The 16,908-nt window shown below is 34.9% G+C and overlaps 3 protein-coding genes across 3 annotated transcripts; all 3 read left to right on the forward strand.

Annotated features, from left to right (window-relative positions):
• The first annotated feature begins 778 nt into the window (after positions 1-778).
• Positions 779-2,572, forward strand: LOC143587519 (uncharacterized). The gene is made up of 3 exons (XM_077068789.1): positions 779-968; positions 1,879-1,932; positions 2,023-2,572. The coding sequence occupies exons 1-3, from the start codon at positions 865-867 to the stop codon at positions 2,348-2,350; spliced, it is 486 nt and encodes a 161-aa protein (XP_076924904.1). The 5' UTR covers positions 779-864; the 3' UTR covers positions 2,351-2,572.
• A 2,893-nt stretch (positions 2,573-5,465) lies between these two features.
• On the forward strand, positions 5,466-10,029 carry LOC143587516 (heparanase-like protein 3). The gene is made up of 9 exons (XM_077068786.1): positions 5,466-5,696; positions 6,186-6,222; positions 6,955-7,138; positions 7,208-7,356; positions 7,970-8,200; positions 8,290-8,479; positions 8,593-8,718; positions 9,364-9,463; positions 9,580-10,029. The coding sequence occupies exons 1-9, from the start codon at positions 5,466-5,468 to the stop codon at positions 9,946-9,948; spliced, it is 1,617 nt and encodes a 538-aa protein (XP_076924901.1). The 3' UTR covers positions 9,949-10,029.
• Positions 10,030-12,462: 2,433 nt separating this feature from the next.
• Positions 12,463-14,488, forward strand: LOC143587520 (actin-related protein 2/3 complex subunit 3). Its single transcript, XM_077068790.1, has 4 exons — positions 12,463-12,485; positions 12,575-12,683; positions 12,758-13,027; positions 14,104-14,488. Exons 1-4 carry the CDS (start codon positions 12,483-12,485, stop codon positions 14,244-14,246), a joined length of 525 nt encoding a protein of 174 aa, XP_076924905.1. The 5' UTR covers positions 12,463-12,482; the 3' UTR covers positions 14,247-14,488.
• Positions 14,489-16,908: the final 2,420 nt, after the last annotated feature.

Consider the following 16,908-nt stretch of genomic DNA (forward strand, 5'->3'; position numbering starts at 1 on the left):
CAAACCCCTATTTCTCGATTAACTGTTATATAAATGGAGCGGTTCGGTTATGACGGGTTTGAAACTAACATTAACCAAACCCGACCCGCATTTGGTGGTTTTCAAAAAATATGTAAACCGGCCCACAGGTTATATCGGTTATCGATTAAATCGGTTCGGTTATATCAGTTATGGTTTGGTTACAATTATGGCGGTTAGCCTACTTAAAACCACTATATTTTCACTCCGTTTCAATTAAATAATATTTTTGTTATATCTTTATCAGTATCTTTTCACTTTCTTTTATTCACAACTATTTTATAAAAAGTATTAAAAAAAATTATAAAGTTTTACAAAATTTTTCAAATATTTTAAAAAAATCACTGCATTTTATCTATTATCCACTCAAAACACCTTAATCTACTCACTAAATTATTAAAACCCACCTTACATAATTTGATAGATGAATTGAAAATGCTTTTATTTCACTCACAATCATTTAAAAAAATAATATAAAATTATTATACATGGTGAACATTAGTCTTTTAAGCATATAACAAATCATATATGTTTTTTTAAGTACATTATAAAAAGTCACTCACATTATTTGATTGATAGGTGGGATGTAAATGATCTAAAAAAATCAAATTTAGAATAGACTAACCACTAAATCATTTAATTATAATAATAGCATTTCAACAAAAACGTTTTGAATCAAGGAATATTTAAATGATGAAAATTAAAGAAATACACAACTCATTATCTTGACCATTGGTCAAAGTCAATATATAGTTTCATATTGAAAACCCTAGCTAAGCTTGATTCTTCAAACAGGCGGTCACTCACATATCCTAGCCTTAACACATACACAAATAAGTTGTAGCAATGGAAGTAATGAAATCTGATTTAGGGTTTCTGCAGAGTTGTTCTCTTCCTGAACCTGTGGCTCTTTTGGCTGCTCAGAGATCTGTTGCTTGTCTTCTCATCATGGTATGATTTCTTTGTTTCTTTCTTTTCACATCATTTGGGTTTAATGTTTGGGTGCTTATCATGTTGGGTTTTACACGGAATTACTTCTTTTGGGACCAGGTGTTCGATGTTTTGCTTCACTGAATTTGGAAACTTGGTTTTTGAACCATTTGTTGTCTTTAGTAGTAAAATTTTAGTATTTGTTTCAGTTATAGTTATAGTTATGGGTGTGTGTAAATGTGTTGACATTTTGTAGCTGTACCTGTGGGTTGAGTTTTTTAGGTCAAATGTTTTTGCTCATGAGATTCTCGAGATCGGCTCGCAAAAACTTGAAACGAACATAGCTTAAATGAACTAGTTTAAAGAACTTCACTTGTTGAGCTCAAGCCGAGTTGCGAGCCTCAACAAACCTATTATTTGTATACTTTTTATTTAATGTATGTTTTTATAATAATTATTAATTAATAATATATCATCATAGAAATAAGTATAATATTTATTATGAAATATATAAAAGTTATAATTAAAACATATGCAAATAATAAATTTGAAAATAAGTAAAACAGGTAATATATAATAAACGAGTCCAGCCTGAGGGACCTTGAGCTCGAGGTTGAAAAACTACTCATGAATCGAGCGTGAAATGGTTGTTTGTTCTTTAGGCAGGTCTCCTGTAGGCTTTTAAAGCTGTTTGTTGATATATGCCGAAAGTTAAGTCTGATAATAGCAAAAATCTTCATTATCACATACTTTATAACTTTCGGATAATAGCTAAAAATCTTCATTATCACATACTTTATAACTTTCAGATAATATCTAAAAATCTTCATTATCACATACTTTACTTGCCGTGAAACACATCCCTGCTTTTTGAAAAGAAGTTCAGATTTACACATTTCACTTTTAACATTTGGTGCGCTTGCATATGTGGACACAATTTGTGCTGAAGGATGCATTACCAAAATTGACTGGAAATGATCAAAGGTAATTCTAATTTATGCGTGTATGTGGTGATGTTTGAGTGTAGTTGACTTTTAACAGTTAAAGTAAACTTCATGAATCGAAACATTGCAGGTTTCCATTTGCTGAGCTTCACAGGAGAGACAAAACTGAAGCGGAAGCTCAAGACGGGAGTGACACAGAGGATGATGATGAAGATGATGCGGATGCAGAGGAGGATGATGCAGGCGATGAGGATTTCTCGGGTGAAGAGGGAGAGGATGATGAGGAAGGAGACCCTGATGAGGAGGATCCAGAGGCAAATGGTAAGAAAGGAAGTGACGATGATGACGACGACGACGATGATGAAGACGACAATGAAGAGGAGGAGGATGATGAAGAGGAGGAGGAGGAAGATGACGAGGATGAGGAGGAACAACCGCCTGCTAAGAAGAGAAAGTGAAGTGAAGGTAGGTTGTTGTTAGATCAGAGATGCTGGTGAACGTTTCATTATCTATGAGTATGTTGTAGGTTCGTTTTAACTTTGACTTGTGTATTTTGTGGAACATTAAATCTTTAGAATTGGTATGCATATAATCCTTTTTCTGGGATGCATAATTTGTGTTCTTTCTTATGCTCAGATGTTAAAGTTTAATGGTATTTTGTGAGGTTTTTAGGTGATAAATGTATGAGTTGTTTATCAGACCTTAGCTTGATAATGTTTGTCAAGTTGTTATTTGATGTTTATCTTTTAGTTTGCATTATCTTTTGGTTTTCAAACATCAAAAGTATTTTGGGTTGGACGTGAATGAAGACTCTTAATGGCATTTTGCAACTTTTTTGAGTTTGAATTTTAATTTTATGAAAAGCTTCTTTGTAGCTTTGAACTAGGTTTATTTGCTCACTACAACATTAGGATGGAAAGGGTGTGAATCGGGTAAAGCGCCCTACTACGTATACCACCCCATGCTCATAGTAGCGGTTAGGGTAGTGTAAATCAGGTCGTACTCACCGATTAGGAAAGATGAGAGAGAATGTATAAGTTGACCCTCAATCTTTACCTACCAAACCATTCATTAAATTTATAATTATTATTTATAAAAATGATTTCTGGGTATTTGAAAGGAGTGTTATATTAAAGAGTTTTAGGGTAGTTGATGATATACCATTGTACATGATTGGTGTAATTCAGGGTAGTATCTAGGGTAGGGGCACTCCTCCCACCCTTAACAATTAATAGATTAATTAAGACATGTGATCCATTTACAATCCTAGAAATGGTTTAAGACCGTGATAAATTAAGTTTACAATGACGAAACAAAGTGATGTAATATTGATATATCAAAGTAGCGAATGAGTGAACTAGTTCATAATCACGTGTTCTTTACGTTTACTCCTTTTATTTTACCAAGCTTGAATTAACATGTTAAAATGTTTTAAGTTTTAAAATTTATACAAATTAATAATATTGTTGACTACTAAGACATAAATAAATTAGTTGGGAAAACAACTTATATGAAGGGGAGCAGCATTTTTATGGGCGTTTTATCAACGAATTCGTTTGTTGTAAAAAAAGGTAGGTAGTTTTTAAGGTGAATTTTGATAAAGCTTTTGATTATGTAAATTGAGGCTTTAAGGTGGATTTTGATAAAGCTTTTGATTATGTAAACTGAGGAGAGCCTATGTTATTGTTATTTTTGATGGTTCACCAACTAAGGATTTTGATCCCGTTATCTCCTTGCTTATTATTGCAAAGGGAAGTTTAGAAGTCTTTATGGGTGTGGCTATTGAAAACAATAATTGTCTTACTCTTAAACACGTTATGTATGCGAATGATATGATGTTTGTGGGAGTAGTGGTCTTCTTCGAACAGTTTAAATCTTAAGATTCAATGATGTTTTTTCCTTGACAAATGAATTACCTCAAAATCAAATTATATGGTACAGGATAGAGAACGGTGAGACATCACTTTAATTGTGAAGTAGCATTTTTTCCTTTTACGTATCTAGATATATACCTATTGGGGTCCATAAGGATCTTAAGTATGGAGAGATTCAAGGCCAAGTTAAACAAATGGAAAGCAAACCGGTACCTAGAAGCCTTCCTTTGTACTACTTTTCTATGTTTTAAAGTGTCAAAATCTTTGAAATAATTTCTTAAGGGGTGTGAATTAAAAAAAATCATTTGGGTTTGAGTAGGTAGTTTAAGGAATATTAATTTAATAATGTACTTATATCTATGAATAAATAAGGCTTTAGTAGGTAGTTTGAGGAATAGTAATTTGGCTTTATTATCCAAGTGACTTGTCATTGTTTATGATAAATCATTAGAAAGTTAATTGTAAAAAGGAAAACCATAAACATGAAAAGAATCATAAGATATAAATAATAAGATATAAATTTGTAATTATCACATTAATTTCAGTTACAAAACATTACAAAAATCACATAAAGTACCTAATAATACAATAAAATACATTAAACTTGAAAATAATGTTTTATAATTATATATACTAACCGTCAGCGAACCTATGTTCAAAACAAAACATGGGGTCAACCGCTCTCTATAAAAAAAAATAAGATAGTGATTTATACGTTACAAACCTAACTACCTTTCATAAAATTTTGATTAAATCCCTGATCGTCCCAACAAATATAATCTCGGATTCGCTAGTGTCCCGAGGTGCACAAATCGGGTTTTTCCTAAAACCCGGATTCGAGTATAGAACCAGTTTCGGGTATGATAAGGTATTGAAAAATCGGGTATTGAGAGAAATCGGGTAGGGTTCGGGTAGGGTATTGAGGAGAAAAACTCAACCCTATGTACTCGGGTAGAGTATGATCGAGTTCGGGTATTAGAACCGTACTTAATACCCGGTTTTGAATTTGTAATTTTTTTATGCATTTTTTAGTTTGTTTAAAATTTATATTTGCTTTGTAATGTATAAAAATAATTAAACTATATTACAAAAACCATAAATCCACTTAATTACAAATTATTTATTTAGTGATATGCATTTTACAAAAGCTTGAACATAAAAGTTGGGAAGGAAACATAAAAATATACAATAAAAAACTCATGTATTATTTCGGGTATTAGAAAATCGGTATCGGGTATAACCGGGTATTTACACGTATAAATCGGGTACGGTTCCGGGTACGGGTATCGACCTCAAAATGCATACCCTATCCATACCCTACGGGTAGGGACGGTTCCGGTTTCGGGTATAGAATACCTGGGTATAAAAAATCCGATTCCGTGTATTTTTTTGGGGTCCTGTTCCAGGTACAGGGTTTTTGTGCACCTCTGGTGACAATGGTATGGTGTGTACAAGAGTATGCACTTTGAAATAAGTATCACACTAAATATAGTCGTCATGTATAAACATAGGAACTCCAATTTTCCAATAACACAAATGACGCCAACTTATCAGTCTACCACCGCATTCCCAAATTCTAACACAATTTAATTTTATTTGATTTAATAAAATCCAACTTCAAATTTCAAAATCAATCTTATTATTTTTCCTCAACAGAAACCCCAATCTATTATTCATCATTGATCCACTGTCAAGATTGATGGGTTCTTCGTCCTGCGAAACGGGTGTTTTATTCTGGTTTTGGTTGATCATTATGCTGTTTGTTTTAATGGATGATTCAGATGTTCGAAACGGCTCGGTTTCAATCGATGGGCAGAGTGGGATTGCAGAGACAGACAGTGAGTTTGTTTGTGCCACTATGGATTGGTGGCCACCTGAGAAGTGTGATTATGGTACTTGTAGCTGGGGTCAAGCTTCTCTTCTTAATGTGGTATGCAATTTATTATTATTATTATTATTATTATTATTATTATTATTATTATCATCTTCATCATCAATGTTGTTGAAAGATTCTTGAATTATTACAAAATCAAAATTTTACCATATATGTTGTTGATGATGAGTTATTTAGCATAGGATTTATCACATGTGATGTTTATTACTTTAGACAAGGGCACATGCACCAATCAGCCGGTGTCCCGATGATTGAGTGCTATGTGCCTTATGTCCAAGGCTTGATGCAAAACTACTATCGAGCCGGGGGTCTCACTGGAAGCAGCCTCTCTATCCCTATGGGATAGAGGTAAGGCTGTCTACATCTTACCCTCCTCAGACCCTACCATAGCATTGCTATTGGTGGGATATACTGAGTACGATGATGATGATGATGATGATGATGTTTATTACTTTATTTATTAGGTCTATTTAAATTTTGTCTTCTCTTTTTTTATAATTTTTGTGGTTTTTTTTATGCCTGCAGGATCTTAACAACACTGTCTTTCAGAATGCAGTCAAAGGTAAATAATATATAAAATTAGATTGAAATGTAAGTATTCCCTTGTCACTCTTTCTTAGGGGTGGCAATTTTGATGCGCAAATAATTTGGTTTTGGTTTGGCATATTTAATTTGAGTTCTCTAATCCGTTTAAAACGGACTGTGTTTGAGTTGACCTATTACTATTTAACCCATTTAGTTTAACAAGTCGACCGGCTAGCTTGTTTAGTTAAATAGGTTGACCACCAACCAATCTATGACCCATTTAGTTACTCATTTTTTTTACAACATACGGACTTTATTAACACCTGGTTATCATCCGCCAACCCGTTTACAAAAATGGGTCATACGGGTTGTGTTCGGATTACATGATAGTGTGTGCGTGTTACAGTTGATGTTTTTGACACGAATAGAAGTAGAGGTCGTGTCTAGGTTCTGTCAACCCGACGTCCCGACATGATTTGAACCCCCTTTTGTAGTTGCTGTAGTCTGCCTTTGACTTTTGGAAAGTCAATCTCATGAGTTTCAAAATTCAAATTGATATAAATGTTGAGTTTTCCAACTCAGAAGCGTTATGAGCATTTGTTAAATAATATATTCATAGATCACTGTAATTCACAATTCAAAAACTACAACAATAAAACTCAACTAATCTTGAAAGTATATGGAATTCATTTGACCCAAAAAGTAAAGCTTTTTAATCCTTGATATGAAATTAGCTTAACAAGTTCATCTTTCTTGAACAATTATGCAGCCTTTTCACCTTTAAGGATTCGATTAGGCGGAAGTTTACAAGACGAACTCTTCTACGAAACCGAAAATCAAACCGAACCCTGCATTCCCTTTTCCAAAAATACCTCGGCAATGTTTGGTTTTAACGCGGGCTGCCTGCCTCTATCACGATGGGATGAACTTAACAATTTCTTTAACAAAACTGGGTACCAAAATTTACATTGATTTTTCATTATGTGATTATTATGGACTCATATCTAGTATTTTCTAACCAGGGCGAAGATCATATTTGGATTAAACGCTCTAAACGGAAGGCAAGTGCACGCCGATGGTTCAACCGTTGGACCATGGAATTCCACCAATGCTGAATCTTTGATCCGTTACACGGTTAAAAAGAATTACCCAATATATGCTTGGGAACTTGGTATGTTTACACCTAGGACTGTAAACGAAACAATTGCTCAGTAAACTGTTCATAAACTGTTTGGCGGGAAGTTCATTAATTTAATATCAAACATCGGATGGACATGAACAAAAAAAGTTGTTCATGTAGTTAAACGGACGAACATGAACACATATCTCATTAGTTCATTTATGTTTGTGAACGTTTAAGTTCGCTTATCTCAATTCTTTTATGTTAATCAATGTTCATTAGTTTACTTTTGTTTTAGTTCTTTCGTTAATATATTCACCTAAATTTTTTAGGCATTGCAATTTAGTCTAGTTTTAATAACCTTTTAAGCCCAAATTGTCTCACATTTAAATTGAATTGATTTTAGCTCAGTTATGTTCTTTCATAGTTGTATTTGTTTACGTTCATGAATCGTTTGTTTATATTGTTAATGAGTGAACATAAACGAAACCGGACACGTTTATTTTCTTAACGAACGAACATGAACACAAACATGTTTGATCCTTTGTTCAGTTAAAGTTAACAAACACAAACATGCTCTGTTCGTGTTTGTTCGGTTCACTTATAGGCATATATACACCAAATTCAAGAACATTTATAAGCACAAACAATATAAAATTTGTAGGAAACGAGTTAAGCGGAAGTGGAGTTGGAGCACGAGTAACCGCAAAGCAATATGTGATTGACACAAAGAAGTTAAACAACGTAGTACAAGAAATATATGATGGTATTGAGCCCAAACCCCTAATTATTTCACCAGGCGGGTTCTTTGATGCAAATTGGTTCAAGGAGTTTATTAACAAAACAAGTGAAATTCTTGATGTGATCACTCACCATATTTACAATCTTGGAAGCGGTATGTTTTGTAACAAGATCAATATGATTCGGTAGAAATTTTGTAGAAAGATTGTAAAGTTTTGATTTTTACAACGTGGGTTCAAACAGGAGTTGATAAAGACTTAGTTAAGAAGATTCTTAATCCGTCTTATCTTGATGGGGAAGCTGACGTGTTTAAGCAGCTCGAGAACATTCTAGAAGCTTCTGGAACGTCGGTGTCCGCTTGGGTTGGTGAGGCTGGTGGGGCTTATAATAGTGGTCATCATCTTGTGACTGATGCATTTGTGTTTAGCTTTTGGTACGGGCAGTAAGATTTGATATTAATGAAAACACGACTGTTGATGCATAAGGTACAACTTGTGAAACAAGAAAAAGGGATGTGGGTATCTTAGGTGTATAAATGTTATGCAGGTATTTGGATCAGCTAGGAGCATCGGCTGTTTACGACACGAAGACGTACTGCAGGCAGACATTAATTGGAGGGAATTATGGGTTACTAAATGCAACTACTTTTGAGCCAAATCCTGATTATTACAGGTACACTTTGACTGTTGTGGTCAAACTAATGACCTTATGAATTCAAGATCTATTTTTTTTTTTGCTATAGTGCCAGTTTTATGAGAGAAGTCTCGGATTTGAATCCAGCTTACCACTGGTTTCTGCCTTTAACCTCTTGAAGCGTTTTATTGGTCCCATTGATTATCAGGATATTGATCGGGCCCGTTTTCTGGTGACGGGTCTTCTTATCTTTTTTTTTTCCAAAATATTATTGGAGAAAGTATTCACCAAAATGGGTGATCTAAATATTTACCAAAGTAGGTGTTTTTTTCTTTACTTTTAATATAATTATTTTCTTTTTTATTGTTTATTCAATCAACCTATTATCATTTTTGAAACTTTTTTCTTCAATCTACTCGTTATAGTTTTTCGTGAACTACTCGAGATCGGATCGGTAAAGGTTCGAAACAAGCCGAGCTTAGATGAGCCCGAGCATCATGTAAAGCTCATATTTTAAACAACCATACTGGTAAATATTCTCCACCAACGCTCTTTAAAAAAACTCATTTTTAAATAAGTAATATGTTGAGAATTGCAAGAAACCTAACGTCTTATAACGTTCTAGGTAGTTAACAATGTTTTTTCTCAATGAGTTAAGTTGTCATAAGTGATTCTGTTTACCAGCGCACTTCTTTGGCATCGGCTAATGGGGAAAACGGTTATCTCTACTAAGTTTACCGGGAGCAAGAAAATGCGTTCTTATGCACATTGTGCCAAACAATCTGTAAGTTTGCTAAAAAGTGTTTATAACACGGGCCGTGGAAAATAGTGTTTATATGCACTTATAAATTGTAGTTTACTGACTTTATGATCTTACAATGGCGTTTGTATATATGTCAGGATGGAATAACACTTCTACTTATAAATCTAGACAGCACGACCACCTTTAATGTAACTATATCAGCTGATACACTAGTCAAAGTCAAACCTCGGGCACAAATTGAATCGGTGGTCCAGGATACAAAAACGGGTGGGTCAGGAACAAGAGAAGAATACCATCTGACAGCAAAAGACGGAAACTTGCATAGTCAAACGATGTTGCTTAACGGGAATGAGTTGACCGTGAATCAGGCTGGTGACATACCTGAGTTGGAGCCTTTGCTTGTGAATTCATTGCAGCCGATATCAGTGGCTCCTTATTCGATAGTGTTTGCACACATCCCGTATCTTACTTTGAATGCTTGCGGGAATTTGGTCAAGGATTTCTAGGAGTATTTTTGTTTTGGCTTGCTGGTTTGCGAATAGTTTGTGGCAGTGTTTGGATTATGGATGCTTGTTTTGAGTCATGTAAATAGCAAACAATAAGAAAATTTCCTTGTACTCTTAGTCATGAAATGGTTACTTACATATTGTCCCCGGTAAACCTTGCAACGCTAATAACCAGATTTGGAGTCAACCAATAACTTGAGTTGGTTCCCCCCTTGGATTATGACAGCTAGCTTAAGCGAAGCACACGACTTTATGCAGCTTAAGCTCTCTAGTTTTCTTCCCATCTTTGAGAACTTGCACTCGCCATTTGACTCTAATTGTAAGTAAGATGGCGATGACATGGGTTTAAGACATGTAATGATAATCCGAGTCTTGTATTTGATTGTAAAACTGCATGCTCGGCCTAATAGCAATGATATGTTTTGGGTAATTACACCTTGGGAATCGGCCAACCGAGTATACCTATTAGTTTGATAAAAGTTTTCCATGGAACTTATAAATAGAAATACCAAAATTAGTGAATTGGTAGATTATTCTATTTCCAAGGACAAAAGGAAACGGAATAAAAAGAAAACATTTATGAGTATGAGTCAAGTAAACAAGATATGTTTCATGTAAATGGGCTAAGTATAATATACAACCATACATGTCCCATATCCACGCATAATTTTAAACTAATCACATACGTGAATAGCTGTCCTGAATGTTTTCAATTTCAAGTTTTTGTGTTACGTTTAAGTTCATTTGCCATCCCCAATTGTGAGTCATGGACACTTTCATAGCTAGTCACAAAAACCACAAATTTGATCTTCTTCCACCACCATTGTTTAACCAACCATTTTTTAAGAATCTTTTAAATAGTGATTTTTAACGGTTAATCGAAGACTCAAACCCACTCTGATATCACGTATCACAGGTGGTTTTGCAAGTCCTCATGCCATGTAAGATCACGTGCCGGTATATTCATTATGTCATAATCGCCCAAGAAATGTTGAGTAATTCAAAATAAAAAATTGTATATGTGTTCATTTTAGAAAAAAAATGTTGAAAACTATAAGAACCACACAAAACACATGTATCTTTTGTTTTAAATGGTATACAATATACATATATATAAACCACCTACCCCATTGTTTTGAAAAGAATACGTTTGGGATTGCTTATTTTTACCAACTTATAACTTATTAACTTTTTGAAAAGTAATAAGGTGATTGGGATTGCTTTTGATGTGAGAGGAAAAGTTTCATAAGTTACAATGTTATAACTTATTAACTTAATGAAAAGTTATAAGGAGGTAAAATAAGGAATCCCAAACGCCTAGGGCTGTTCACGAGCCGAGCCGAACCGAGCGAAGGCTTGCTCGTTGCTTGGCTCGTTTACAACCGAACCGAACGGCTGAAATTCGAACCGAGCGAAAACCGAAACGAGCCAAAATCGAATCGAGCATTTTCAAACGAACGTCGAGCGATTTCGAGCATTATTTATTTCTTTTTCACTTTAAAATTTTCAATAAAAAATAAATTTGAAGGTTGTAAATAATATATTTTATAAATAAATTAGTAGTTTCTAGACAAACATGTAATATATTGTTAAATTTTATTAAAAATAAGTTTGAAGTGAGATATAATGATCATTTAAACATACTTCTAGTATTCTAAAAACTTGAATCGAACAAATAAAACTATAAAATTGACGAAATATGAAAAATTTAACGGGTAAAAATAATTGTAAGCTTATATTTATGTATTTTGTCTATATATTTATATATTTGTTCATATATAATTATATATAAAATATATAAAAAATATTCAAGCCAAACCGAACCGAGCAGACCTTTGGTCGTTGCTTGGCTCGTTTACAAACCGAACCGAGCAGAGCGGCTCGTTTTCAATCAGGCGTAAAAACGAGCGAGCATTTTTTGAGCAATTTCCGAGCGAGCGGCGAGCCGGCGAGCGAGTTCGAGCGACGAACGGTTTGGACGGCCCTACAAACACCCCCACAATTATCTATAAATCACAATTCAAGTTAAACTACATGTAATAGCATTATGTGGGGTTAAGGATGAAGAAATGGTATCGGTGCCGAAAGAAGCATTTTAGTGGCGATACCAAGTATTTTAGAAAAACGGCATAAGGAAATTGATACCAAATTTTAACTACAACACCGGTAAAAAAATAAGGATAAAAAAATTTCTCTAGTCAATACCGAGCCTATCTCTAGTTGTAATCTCATGTTTCCATACGGTGTCCTTTTTTATACAGATACCATCTTTACTAAATTCATTCATATTCATCTCGGATCTGATAATAATAAATCAGACCTACAGGTTCGATGCTATTAAATTGACATCTTTTACCTCTTTCTTGGAAATGGATTTTATTATAATTTATATGCAATGCAAATGTAGATCAATTAGGGTTCCATTATTCATTACACCCCACCCACCCACCCACCCAAAACATTGATATTACTAATTAAATTGAAACTTATTATGGGATTTTGCAGGAACTGAATTTCAATTTCCTCTATTCAACATGGTAAAAATTCGATTTCATTTCAAAATATAAAATTAAAAATACAATGGTATGTTATTCCACTGGTGAATAATAATAATAATAATTCTCAGGTTTACCACTCTACATTTGTGGATGATGAAGGAATCACTAAAGCTTGCGGCTGCCCGTTACTCCCTCTTAAAAGCCACATAAGAGGACCCGCCCCTGTTTCCGATCAAGGTTTAACCGTCTAATAACAACTTGTTTTGACTCGGTGAACTAGTCGATTGAATGTCATTACTTGCTTTGTGCAGCCACAACTGATATAATCGATGAAGCAATCACGTTCTTCAGGGCGAACGTGTTCTTCAAGAACTTTGACATTCAAAGCCCCGCCGATAAACTTTTGATATATTTAACATTTTACATAAATGTGGCGTTGAAGAGGCTTGAAGGCTGCAGAACCTTAGCTGAAGGGACAAAAGCGGTGATTAACCTCGGTTTGGAAGATGTACCCGTGCCTGGGGAGTCGGGTTTCCCGTTTCCGGGCCTGTTTCCGTTACCCGGGTCTAAGCAAGAAGCAGGTAAGCTCTCTCCAAAAGATATATGTCAGTGTGCTTACTGATACGAGAGACCATATTAGAGGTAGAAAACTGGGTGGGTCGGGTTGAGGTCAGATGGCTTATAGTTGGTACTGGTTCAAACAGCTTGGTAGGGATGTAAACGAGCCTCTGCGTTTAGGTTCAGGCTCGAGCTTAGCTCATTTAACTTACGTGTGTTTGCGCTCGGGCTCAGCCGGTTCCAAGCTCCTTTTCTAAAACTTGAGTTTGGATCATGAGTAATTTTTCAAGCTTGAGCTCAGCTCGTTTAGGAGCTCTATTTCTAAAGTGTGAGCTTAGATCATGAGTAGTATTCAAGCTCAAGCTTGAACTCAGCTCGTTTATCATTTATTAATTAATTTGTATACATCTATGAGTATTTTTATATATATCTGAGTTATAACTTTTATAGTTTTATATAAAAATATATATATTATTTGCTTATGTTTATCATCATTTTAATTTTGAATAGTAATAGTAATTATAAAAGTGTATACTTAATATGTTAAAATAATAGGCTCGTTTGCTCACGAGCTAGCTCAAGCTCCAATGCTCGATAAATAAAACTCGGGCTTGAGCTAGGTCAAGCTCGTTTGTTAAACAAGCTTATTTCTAGGTTTGAGCTCGGTTTGATCTCGTTTAAGCTCGGCTCAATTCAAGCTTTTAGCGAGCATATCCCAAGCTGCTAACAAGCGGCCTGGCTTGTTTACACCCCTATGGGTCGTTCGGAATTGGCCGTCTTCTTTTTTTTTTTTTTTGAAATTTCAACTTTTCAGAGCACATGAACATGATTACAAAAAAATCAAATTTCAAAATAATCTTATTTTTTAATAAAATGATTAAGGAGCTTTTGTGCATAAAAAATCCTTTAGTGACTTTCTACCAGGTTTCTTTTTAAGCCAATAGTTTTTATTTTCCCTATTTCATCCGTTAGTGATAAAACATGACTCAAATTTACCCCTTCATTTGACCTGGATATGTTCTATGTTACTCGTTTTTATTGAATTTAATTATGTGTGAGAAATTGTTGATCTAAACAAGCCAAAATGGATGGTTTGCAGAGCTGTTACGGAATTATTTGAAGCAAATAAGGGAAGAAACAAGTGGGAGATTGCTGAGTGTTGCGTACAGACCTAATGGAACTCCAAACAAGTGGTGGTTGGCTTTTGCGAAACGCAAGTTTATCAACACCATTGCTCTTTAGAACCTCCACTGCTCTACATATGCATAGACGCCTGTTCGATCCAGAATAAAAATGAGAACTGTGAGAGCCACATGACAGACTTGCACACAGTGCTTTAAATGTGATTCGTAAAATAGTTACGCAACTCTCACTACTTCGATCATCTTCCATGCACTATGTACAAATGCATTATGCGGTTCTCACAGTTCTTTACTTATTATTTGTTCGAACCAAGCTCAAGATATATATCCATGTTAAGTGATACCTTCTGGTGTTCTTTCTGCAAACTTGATACAATTTATGATTGAATATGTTAAATAAATTTCAATTACAATATACATCCATCCACCTAAACAAAACTTTCATAAACGAGGCTGCTGGCTCAGAACTACTCATTATAACAGTTAATTGTCGTGTACTTCGGTTATTTAGATTAACATTTATGGACATACGCGTCCCTTGCCTTACCCTAAAATAAGACCACATTCCAACCAAAAATCGTATCTTTGTTCATACGTAACACTGTCATAGCAAGGTTAACTTTGTCATTTCGCACACAGTAATCCCTACCCCTTATTATCACCCGAACACTCTCGCCATCAGTAGTCACCAAGTATTTCCGTAAAACCACAAAGATACTCCACCTTATAGAGAACCTTCCTTTCCAAAACCCACACTTCTATGTTACCATGAAGAGTAAAGACTAGAATACTAGATCTTTACATGAAGATTCTACATCCAATGCTGCACCGTAAGTGGGCCAACGTTGGTCCAAATAACTAAACAACAACTGTACATTCAAATCATGTTTATCCTTCCTGACTTGTCTTGTAACCGCTGCATACAATTTTGGATTCACCCTCTAGGCTTATTCCATCAAATCTCACATCATGGTCCCAACCATTTGGGTCAAGAATCGGTCTAGCTAGCCACCGGTCACTTGAAATATTTGCCAACGGGTCTAAATTGTTTGTCTTGTTGTGCTGATGTGGATTCACAAAGGTGATGTGGCTTAGAGGTTGGTAACGAGTTATTGATGTGGGTTGCTTACTTAGATTTCTAGGACCACAAGACCAAAATGGTATAAGTTTTTAACTTATAGTGTGTGGTTGGTAAACTGAAAATTGAAAATTTTATGATTCTTTAATTTATGAGGTTATTTTCTTGTTAAGAAATTGTGAGCTTGTTTTCTTCTAAAGTTTGTTGGTTAAAAAAAGGTACTTCAGGGAGCTTAGATGCACTGCTAAGCCAATGGTAGTCAAACATGTGTAAACCAATATCCAATATCAATTTATGTGAAACAAATGACAATGATTTATAATTATTGAGACGGTTCACAACTCTATAATGTAAGTTCATTAGGAAAGGCTTCATAGTTCGTTTGAAGAAGAAAAAAAGACACGTATTGTTGGTACATAAACACCAAAAACTGTCAGATCCTTCTAAGATTTTAGAAAGAACTGGAGTGATTATGTAATACCCCAACCTAAAATAGTTTATCAATGTCTTATTGGATATACTCAATGGGCGATTGTTGGAAATGGTGGTGGTACTTTATATTGGAGTTGATTATGTTTATATCTTATTCCACAACCTTAATCTGCTTCCTTATTACAGCTCTAATTGTTAGCCGTTTCCTTTGTTTACTTTTGTTCCATATGTACTTAACCTATGGTTGTGATTAAATGAATTAAGAAAAACATATGATCGAACATCTTTGATTACCATTTTCTATATGGTACCAGTGCATGTTTCAAAACTCTTATAAAAAGGCCCTAATAAGCAACCAACCACCTTCTTCTTTAATGGCTAGCGATGAATCAGAAACCAACCAAAAGAACATCATCATACCCGACACCAACTCTCCCTTATACACCCATGCCTCTGAGCGCCCTAAACAGATGCATGCCAATCACATGCTCGCTGACAGTAACTACACCTATTCTTGTCTGTCTAGTACCAAGGTTTATCACACAAGAACAATATCAAATGTTTTTGAAACATTTTGCCGAAAATGACCTGAAAGACGAGCTGCCACGAGTAGCTAATATGGCAGCAAGTAAAGATCAAGAGGTTGAGTGAGTAGCGGACTCGGAAGGAGTTCTTTATGCACCTGACTTTACTTGTAACCTCCTGTCCATTAGTCAAATAACTAATGATTTTCAATGCCCGGTAACCTTTTTCCTTGATTTTTTTTGTCATGTAAGAACTCCACACGAGAAACTTAGTTGGTGCGGATAATTGCAAGAAAAGTCTACACCACACGGCTATGGTATATGTTGAGAGAGAAGCTACGACGGGAACACTTGGCATAGAAGGTTAAGGCACGCCCCCAGTGAGAAACTCATTGAACTTGATTTTTTTTTCAAGAGTGCTTCTCTAAATAAATTGTGATTCTGGTTCTAAAGCCAAACATACTAGGCTTCTTTTTGATAATAGTATTACAAAGTCAGACAAATGCTTGTTTTGAATTGGTTCACTGGAAATCTGGTGAAAGTACCGGGCACCCTTCTTTCCGGAAGCAACTTATTTTTTGACCATTGTGGATGATTACAGTAGAGCCACATGGTTGTACCTTTTGGAATCTAACATGAAGCTTGCCAAATGGTAAATAATCAATTTGAAAGACCCGTTACGAAAATAAGAAGCGATAATGGCGGGGAGATCATGTCAAATGAAATGT

Source organism: Bidens hawaiensis, unplaced genomic scaffold (genome assembly GCF_021521415.1).
Source record: "Bidens hawaiensis isolate Kalapana, Puna unplaced genomic scaffold, B.hawaiensis_p1.1 tig00035540_1, whole genome shotgun sequence".
NCBI lineage: Eukaryota > Viridiplantae > Streptophyta > Magnoliopsida > Asterales > Asteraceae > Bidens > Bidens hawaiensis.